At 39.1% G+C, this 10,423-nt stretch overlaps 1 protein-coding gene across 1 annotated transcript; it reads right to left on the reverse strand.

Moving 5' to 3' along the window:
• Positions 1-5,219: 5,219 nt before the first annotated feature.
• Positions 5,220-9,507, reverse strand: NIM1K (NIM1 serine/threonine protein kinase). The gene is made up of 3 exons (XM_070935910.1): positions 9,219-9,507; positions 7,263-7,531; positions 5,220-5,969 (listed from the first exon to the last, which is right to left on the reverse strand). The coding sequence occupies exons 1-3, from the start codon at positions 9,505-9,507 to the stop codon at positions 5,220-5,222; spliced, it is 1,308 nt and encodes a 435-aa protein (XP_070792011.1).
• Positions 9,508-10,423: the final 916 nt, after the last annotated feature.

Here is a 10,423-nt window from a genome sequence, read left to right on the forward strand (position 1 = left end):
GTCAGTGAAGTTATGCTTTGTATCCTATGAACCTGTCAACAAGGAATTAGTAGCAGGCATTTCAAAAGACAGATCTATGTAATTAAGCAGGTAAGTCATCCATGGTTGCACTGGGTGCTATGGTGCTTTAAAGCCTAGTTCTATGTATGTGCTTTCTTGGCTCATGGTCCAGATACATGGAGTACACAAGCCATGTAAAAATAAAATGATCTTTGAAGTGCTGCAAAATTATGGCTTTTACTGCAAGAGACTTAACAACAGCCTCCAGGCTGTTGCCATACGTTCAGATTATACATGCTTTGGAATCAGAGCAAGTTTTGGCACGTCCTCTTCTGCATCATCATTTTAGAGAGATCTGATTCAACAAATGGATTTGGAAATTCAGTTGAGAGGCTAAATCAGCTACTACTTGATAGTATCAGTTAGTAGTAGTGAAGGTATAGAAAAAAAATAGGGAGAAAATTAGAACTCTTCATCCTATTTTGATGGCGGGGGGGGAAGATGTTTCTTCCGATTTTTTCAATTTGATATTTAATTTAATTTAATTTAATTATTTAATTTAATTTTAATTTAATCCTTTCCATGCTTTCCTCTTTCAACTGTGTTATAATACAATTCCATATCTGAAGGAAAATGTTAATGTGAGGAAATTGCCTTTCGGAGAACATGCTTCTGATCTTAAATCAGAAACATTTTGAATAATTTGAGTTCATTCCCATTTGTAATGTCAAGAGTGGTGTCAGCACAGTAGTGTGGTGAGAATAAATGGATCAGTCTCATAGAACTGGAAAGGACAACCAGAATCGCCCGGTTCAACCCTCTGCCATGTGTGGCCAACCAGTTAAACTATCCATGGGAAATGGCTGTACAGCTTCCTAAAAACTCCAAAAATGGAGACCCTACAACCTTCATAAGATCACATATCTTACTAAGCCATAATGTAGTTTATGTGCTTGTTTGTTGTTTTGTATTGATATGAACTCAGCCCTGGGGTTTGCAATTTGTTTATGGTATAATGTGTTGTGTATATTCAGCTAACTGACTTATTCAACAAACAATGAGTTACTGTGTTTTGTGAACTCAATGGAGTGGGAGCAACATCCATATGCAATCTAGATCACAGGTGTCAAACTTGCGGCGTCACGTTGCCGTCGTGTGACGTTTCACATTTTCCCCATTCGCAGAACTGGGGTGGCCGTGGCCTGCATGTGACACATCTGGCCCGCAAGCTACCAATTTGACACCCCTGATCCAGATTTAACACAAAACATGGATATTAAACATAACTACTTTGTGGATTCTGCTCCCATTGGAGTTTACAAACTCTAAACACCAAGTATTTGGAGCAATATAAATAGTATCTACAGAATTTCCAGATTACATGTTTTAAAATTGTATTTACACAGAGACAGCTAATGTTTTGTAAGAGCATCACATCCAGGCATTAATGAATGCTTGTTAATTCTGGGTGAAGAACTGGTCCATCTGCCTGAGCATGTTAGATGATCCAATGAGGTAGGAGTGCCCCAATTTAAAAATCATACTCTTGGCATCTTTTGGTTTTCCTGCTGGGAAATCCCAGGAAGCCGCCTCTCAAAAGTGACTTCAGCTAACCCCGACGTCAGAAAACCTCAGACAACCAGAGCATCAGTAACTATAGCTTTCTCTTGACTTGCTAAATGTTTACTTCTAGAGATACAGCTACCTAAGTCAGTGGGTTTTAGACTTTTCCTACCATTGCTATTTGATGATTGAATGACAAATTTGCATGGAAAAATACTGTGTTTTCATGAAAATTATGGTGCTTGAGTTTAAAAACCAAATGTATTGTTTCAGAGTTGGTACTGAAGAGCACATATACTAAACATAGTTAAACATCTATGGGGACTCTCAGTCATCCAGGACATGGTTGTCCCAAAGGTGCTTTTTCAAGAGGCAACTGGGCTTTGTTTTTTCTTTGAAGACGTTTCGCTTCTCATCCAAGAAGCTGAAGCTGAAGAAGCTTCTTGGATAAGAAGCAAAACATCTTCGAAGAAAAAAACCAGAAAGTCCAGTTGCTTCTTGAAAAAGCATCTTTGGGAGTAAACATAGTTAATGTAGTTTCCCATCCAGGGGAAAAAAAAACCTGATTACTAAGAAAAAAAGCAGATTGTGATCTGTTTCAAGACTTCAACAAGGGGCAACATATTTTAATCATCCTGTTTAGTTTCATTCATGTCAGGCTCCCGAGATAGGATGACTAGAAAAATGTGATGTTCAACTTGGTCCCATTTACAAATGCTTCCTCTCTTGGATATCTGCATGTTGTAGGATAGGATAGATCCACTGCTAGTATTCCAGCTTGCTCCATATCCTCTCTTGGTCTAGCAGGCCACTCTTTTCAACCTGCTGTCCTCATTTGTAGTGTCTACACCAGTGTTTCTCAACTTTGGCAACGTTAAAGTATATGGATTTCAACTCCTAGAATTTAGGACTGGCTGGGAAATTCTGGAAGTTGAAGTCTGTATCTTAAAGTTGCCACGGTTGAGCAATATTGTTCTACACCTATAAATAAGCCATACTATGTCCAGGATGATGGCAATCAAGTTGCTATTTCACAATTGCATATCCCCATTGGAAACACCAATACTTTGCTTTCTTCATTGGAAGTACAACAGAATAAGAGAGTTGGAAGGGACCTTGGACGTCTTCTAGTCCAACCCCCTGCTCAGGCAGGAAACCCTATATCATTTCAGGCAAATGGTTGTCCAATCTCTTCTGAAAAACCTCAGTGTTGGAGCATTCACAACTTTTGGAGACAAGTTCTTCCACAGATTAATTGTTCTAATCGTCAGGAAATTTGTGAAAGATGTGAGCCAGGCCACGAGTTGGGCTGTGCATGTGACAGTGCAGACTTCAACTATGACAGCAGTAGTTAGTTGCTTTTGTTCCTGTTGCTGCCGCGGGTTTGCAATATGTGGCACTTAACAAGTTTTTTTGTTTTTTTTCCATTAAACTCTTAAGTCTTCCATATAACTGAAGCCCATTTTTCCGTTCTCTTACAGTATATGTGATACCGTCACAGTGACTATTAGCCTTCCAAGCAATCTCACTGATTGCAGTCTTGGGGGGGGAGGGGAAATTGCATGACAAAGTACTAACACTCACACAATTTATCAAACAAACCGATGATGTATTTAAAAAAGATAACGATGTATTTAAAAATCGTGCAATCACCTAAATCAGTTCCAAAAGCAGCATTTTGCAACCACTAATATGGTGACTCTCCTTTTGGAATCCAGAAAGCGCTCAAACGAAAAGCAAGCCCAAAGCAAAGCCATTGGTTTCCAATTTTGTTAAGGCAAAGCAACCTGAGCCTTTGCTACATAGGAGTCTGGAGAAATCTTCCAACAGGATTGGGCTTCTGCAAAGATCTTGAGATAGTAAGCTTTGTCTCACTATTACAGGGTGTACAGCAGTGTTGAAATCTAATTTTTTTACTACCAGTTCTGTGGATGTGGCTTGGTGGGTGTGGCATGGCTTGGTGGGCGTGGCAGGGGAAGGATACTGCAAAATCTCCATTCCCACCCCAATCTGGGGCCAGCCAGAGGTGGTATTTGCCGGTTCTCCAAACTGCTCAAAATTTCCGCTACCAGTTCTCCAGAACCTGTCAGAACCTGCTGGATTTCATCCCAGGTATACAGGTAATCTTCAACACAACGACAGTTGGGATTAAAATTTCCAATGCTAAGCAAACTCATTTGAATTACGCCTGATTTTGTGACATTTTTTGCCACAATTACTGCAGTTGTTAAGTGAATCGTATGGTTGTTGAGCTAATCTGGCTTCTCCCATTGACTTTGTTTGTCAAAAGCAATCTGGGAAAGTCACAAATGGCGATCACATAACCCAGGGATGCTGCAGTCGTAAATATATACTGGATGCCAAATGCCCGAATTTTGATCATGTGACAGTGAGGATGCTGCAATTATCATAAGGGCAAAGAGCAATCATAAATCACTTTTTTCATTGCCATTGTAATTTTGAATGGTAACTAAGTAAATGGTTGTAAATTGAGGATTACCTATGTTATTGTTAGGGCTTATGCCAAATAGTACTTCAATTTCCATTGTCATTAATTATCTGAATGTAGGGATGAGTGTATGTTAAGGAAAGACTTGTCCCACCATGGGAAATAGGATTTCAGCTCCCAACTAGCTCTCTTCTTTGAGACACAGTTTGGTGTAATACTGAAGGTAGTATAGTTGTACAGTGTAATGCAGGGGTATCAAATTCGTGTCATCACAGCATTATCACATGATCTATTGTGACTTTTCCACCTGTCTCTAAACTGGGCATGACCAGCCATGACGCATCCTGGCCGCAAGTTTGACAGCCCTGGTGTACTGATTAAGGTGCTGGCCTAGAAACCAGGAGCTGTGAGTTCTCGTCCTGCCTTAGGCATGAAAGCTGCTGGCTGAGTGATTTGGAGACAATCTCTCTCAGTCCAATCCACCTCACAGGGTTGTTGTAGAAGGAAAATGCTATGTTTGCTGCCATGAATTACTTATAAAAATAATAAAGTAGAGATAACAAAAAAAAGTTTTACAATTATAGCAATTGGTCAACAATAATACTAATAAAAGAATACTTGTAAATAGATATGTCAGAAAAAGTGACTTTTTTAAATGAGTGGTTTGGGTTTTTTTGGCAATGTGATAAAAGACATGAAAAGTTGAGAATTACCATCCTAAATTAATAATTGTGATGGGAAGAGAGCAAATGTTGTGTTTATTAGGACATTAACCAGTTGATGCCTGCATCTATCACAACAAACTCAAGACAATTCTATGCAGCAGTGTTCCTCCAAAAACAGAATTTTATCTTCTCCTCAGATAGATTTTGAAGTCTGAAAAATACCTTACAAAAGGAATTAAATCACAGAATGCATAGGCTTTGGCATTAAGTTTTGGGAATGGAAACCATACATTAGAAACTTTAAGGCATCCTTTTTACTTTTTCAAAATCACAAAAATGCTCAGGGCAAACAAAAGGACTCCAAAAAGTCATTCTCTCTCTGCCCAACCCACCTCAAAGGGTTGTTATTGTTGTAGGGAAAAAAGGACGAAGGAGTATTGCACATGTTCACTGCCATGAGTTACTTATAAAGTAATAAAGGTGGGATAACATTCTAAAAAAAATAATAATAATCTTGTGTGAGACTAATCCAGGAAGGTGCTTTATAAAATCAAACAGAGTTTTGATGAATATTTGTGGCCCTGATAGGTACACAGATTTTTCTTTGTCCTTTCTTTCTTGAGTTCAGGTTGGCTGACAAGAGGGACAATTTCCATGGCCTGTTTTTTCTGCACTCGGTGAAGAACAATTCTGTAAGTCCCAGTTACTGAGGTGTAGTAATCTCTCCCATGGTTATTCTGGATGTGCTCTTCTGTGATTCCCAAATGGTTCAAAATGATTTTTACCTCAGCCTCTTCCTTCTGGAGAGTTTTGTCCTCGGACAAAAATTTGGGATCTAGCTTAAAGGGCTCCAAGGGTTTGGGATACTGTACACCATTCATCCATTCACTGTTCATAATGTTATCAATGGAGCAGCGTTCTGATGGAACTGGTTGTAGGATCGCCCAAATCAGTCTCTGGCAAGATTCAGACAGGAATGGTGGCACGCTATATATCCCACCAAGAATATACTTTTTTAGCTTGGCCACCGTGTCTGCCTGGAAAGGCATGAGCCCCGTGGTCATGAAATACAAAAGGATTCCTAGGGCCCAGATATCCACGTAAACCCCAATGTAATTTTCATCTCTGAAAAGTTCCGGAGCAGCATAAGGAGGAGAACCACAGTAGGTGTTCAAGGATTCCTCTTTTTGACTTACTGTGCTGAATCCAAAATCTCCCACCTTCACACACGTGTTACTGGCGTAAAAGATGTTTTCGGCTTTCAGGTCCCGGTGAATTATGTTGTTCTCATGCTGCAGAGTAGAATTTAAAAGTATACATATAAGCAAACAGCCAAGGCAGACAGTCTAATATAGGAAACTCGTTTGTTTTTTAGGGTTTAAACTCTTTTATCTGTGCTAAAAATGCAAATTTAGATATTTTAATAGCAGCATTAAGGCAGAGTGGTGAGAAGTATGTTAAGAATTCTGTTGCAAATTATCAGCAGGGCTGTTTGCAAGCTTCCTTAACGGATATTGCAATCTCTTCCTTGCATTTTCTCCTGGACTGAGTTTTTCAAGATTGAATAACCATTTGTCTGGAATGATCTGAGAATTTCGGCTCTGAGTGGGGCTTGGAATAGAAGACCTCCAAAGTCCTTTCCAACTGTACAAGTCTATGATACTATAAGCAATATAGGAAAACGGAAGACAGGCTGCGAAACACTGAAGAATGCAATCAGTTCTGGCCATATACTCTGCGTGCAGGCAGATTGAGATGGTTTAGGAATATATGAAGAGGCTAAGGAAATTAGAAATTAGAATTAGGGAGCACTGAGCACGCTGAGTAATGCAGGATTGGATGCAAGCAAGTGGATGTTCAAAGGGACGTGGGGTTGAAGAAAGGACGGGAGGAACCAGCTCAGAAACAGTATGGAGAGAAGCAACATTCAAGAGGTAGGCAGAGATGGTTTGGTCGCTTTGAGGAATGTAACTGGGTATCTTAAACCATACCTAGCAGGCTTCTGTCCCCTTGCCTTATGGCTTAGCATTGAATATACTGCTGTGTTAGGTACCACTCATGCTCCTTGTCTTCTTCCTTGAATTTGGAAGCCAGACCCTGTTCTGAAACTCCTTTAATTAGGAGAAACTTAAAGATTCCATGTAGCTATAATAATTAAACAGAAGAAGTTACAGGACTTTATCTTATGATATATACAGCAAAGAACCCCCAAGGGGAAAAAATGCAATTCTGAAACATGATGGAATAAATAAATATAAAATAAATTGTGGTGCTCTGTGTACTTCGTTCTCATGCACAACTTTGACCTGCAGAGATTTACTAAAGGCTCTCTTCCCAAAGAGTAGACTGAAAGGCAGAGAACTACAATACCTGGCCTTCAATCGCAATTACAATTTGTCTAACAGTTAATATAGTTGTTGATCAACACATCACAGCAATGGGGAAAGCTTGTCTTGCATTCTCTGCTTTCAATGAAAAACACAGCCCGAGAACTGTGAAGGCATTGGAAACACCAAAATGTCCCCAGAAGTCCTCCAGAGCTACTGAGCTACCACACTCACCAACACCAGACAGAAAGGACTCACCATGTGTTTAATGGCAGACACAATCTGAGCAAAAACGTGCTTGCTCTTTTCTTCCGATAACTTCCCATCTATTATGATTTTAGCAAACAGCTCTCCTCCGTTAGCATACTCCATGACCAGGTACAGTTTGGAGAAGGTCTCCATGACCTCATAAAGCCTGATAATGTTTGGATGGTGCAGCTTCTCCATGCTAGAAATTTCAGATGAGAGGAGACTCTGGGTTTTGTAGTCTAATTTACTTTTCTCCAGGATCTTGATGGCTACTTTTTCTGGAAAATACCATTTTGATGTTCACATTGTTAGGAAACATGACTAATCTCTCGCTTAGCAAAGAAAAGAAAAATAGTACAAAACATTATTCAAGAATAACGAATTGAGAAGAATTCTGTCAGCTGAGATCATAAATTATTCATTCAAAGTTCTTTACCACAATCCAACTTAAATCAACTTTACATGAACCTGAACACATATTACTTGACACAATTATCAGCTTCTAAGGGAGGTCTTGAGACACCATGTGAGGTAGGTCTTGCCACTTAGAAAGGAAAAAATTAGAAAAAATTGAATTGAGGTAATAACGCAAGTAGATCTTGATCAATTTGTGCATAATCCTCAGGCTGCTGATGTTTTGCAACTAAGCTTGACATGTGATTGGTATGTGATTGGATATATACTGTACTTAGCTATCTTGGGCTTATGATTATCATATCCAAAGATTAGTAGTGGAGATTACAAAGACTTTTGAACCTAATTTAGTCCTCCAGCATGAACATCCAAGCCTGCTTGTGTAACAGGAAAATCCATCGCTGGGTGTATTTCTAGCAGGATTACCAGATTCTGTAACAGCTTTGTTCCCTATGCCATCCATCTGGTAAACTCGCAAGATTCGTTTTTCTCGCCATGTACATGTATACATCCGAACGAGACTGTGTTGTTTCTCTTAATATATGTGGGTATATGCATAATTTTGTATTCATTTATTTTGTCATGTTTATGTGGCGTATATTGGTGGTAACTCTTTGAGAGCTATATGCAATGAAATTTCATGTTAATGTATGCCAATCAGTGTACATTCAAAGTGACAATCAAGTTATTCTAAAGTCTTTTTAAAAAGTCTAAATATATATGCTTTGCCCAATTTTTCTTCATTAGACACAGGACTAAAGAAAAACACACAATTTGGGCTGCCCTTACAAGTTATTCCCATGTTTCAGTTTACTTCAGTTGGAGTTATTGATTCTTCTGAAATGCTCAACAACCAAAAACAGCCTACGTAGATCTGAACAGAGGCAAGCTTATTTATGTGAAAATTGAAATGTAGGCTGCCAGTTAATAAAGACTTTGCAAACCTGTAAATTAAAGAACAGTCACAATTTCTTTGCCTTACATGAAACTTAGTGATTCAGCTTCATGAAGCTTCATCAAGAGCTTCATGAAGATCATCCCAGGTTATTGTGCACAAAATAACATTCATATTCCAAATACTCTAAAAACTACCCACATTTTTGGCCCTCTTAATTAATTACACTAATCAGACAAATAATATGCACTGGAAATCTGGAAGAGAGACAATATTAGCAGAGGTCTCCTTCAGGAGTTTGCACAAAAGGACAGCCAATAAATATGTTAATCTTTCAGCTTTTCCATTAAGTGGGACGATTCACTCTGAATTACTGCTTTCAGGACATATCTTTTCAGTACACATATGGGAGAAACATAACACAGGACTTTTTCATACAACATTGTGTTGTGTTTTCTTTTTGGCCTACATCAGGAGTGTCAAACTGGCGGCCCATGGGCCAGATACGTCATGCGCAGTCCACACCCACCCCAGCTCCACGAATGGGAAAAATATCACGAAGCATCACATGACGGCAACGTGATGCATCGAGTTTGACACCCATGGCCTATATGAACCCTCCATAGCTCAAGTTCCACGCACTGAATTGTTCTTACCTTTTGTCAGAGTATGTATTCCAAGTTTCACTTGGGAAAAGTTCCCACTTCCAATTTTACCTCTGATGCTGTAAAACCCAACCCTCTTGCCCAGAGTTAATTCTTTTACTATTTTTTCACTCTGGGACATATCTAGAATAAGTTTCTCAAATGGGGTCAGCTGGTGTTGATTGCCTGGATCATCTTCTGTGTTCAAAACTTCGTTAGTATGGTTCCCTCCGTTATCTTCATGATTCCACCTAGCATTACTATGGCTCCCTGGATCTCCATTGCAGTGAACCATAGTCATGGTCTAGGGAAATACACATATCCATGGGATATAATAAATTGATTCCAAGGAAATCTTAAAAAAAAACCTGCAGCTGCAGAAGCAGCCATGAGTTCAAGATCAGTTCAGTATTGAGTTTATATGAAATTTCTGTGGTAGCAAGATATGGCCAGTTTCTTCTAATTAAAGTCGATAGTTAAAGTAGATTCATTTCCTCCAATGTTCATTACCCATTTTAACTGCTAAAGAAGATAGCTGTGCTTGTGACATGCAGGTTTAGTGAAAGATTTGCAATCAAAGCTACAAACTCACTATCTCCCAAGCAGGGAATGATGGTGCGCCCAATTTAATACTTCTGAGGACTCAGGTTTCAAGATTCTAACCATTCACACAAATCCAGGGCTGATGATTTTGTATACATTCTAATCCTTTAGAATAGCTGATCACATCAAAGAGGGGTGATGAGTGGAGGGTCTTCTCTTGGTTCAGATCGCAGCCCAAGAATTGAACGCTGCAATGGTCAGCAATGTTTCTGCTCCAACCTGGAAATGCTCAGGCACTCTTGCAAAGTTCTGCTGTCAAAATGTCACTTGTGTTCCTTTCATTACAGCTGCAGGGAAAAGGGATGACACCAGAGGATGCTAGGAAGACTTTAAGCACACAAGAGGCTGAGGAAAAGAGAAAACAAAATGTATTTTACCAATGAAGTCACATGAAAGGTCAGTGAAATATCAAAGAAAGGACTGTCATTTCAACCATCTTCGGTTTAGAAGATAGCCTGCTTTCATATTCCCACTTCTCCAAATATTGTCAGTTGCATGCCTTCCTAAAAGGAAAGAGATGCTATTCATTTTCATTTCATTCATTCATTCATTCATTCATTCATTCATTCATTCATTCATTCATTCATTCATTCATTCAATTTTATTTTATTTTA

Source organism: Pituophis catenifer, unplaced genomic scaffold, assembly GCF_029215685.1.
Source record: "Pituophis catenifer annectens isolate HBS135680 unplaced genomic scaffold, rPitCat1.0.hap2 SCAF_2, whole genome shotgun sequence".
NCBI lineage: Eukaryota > Metazoa > Chordata > Lepidosauria > Squamata > Colubridae > Pituophis > Pituophis catenifer.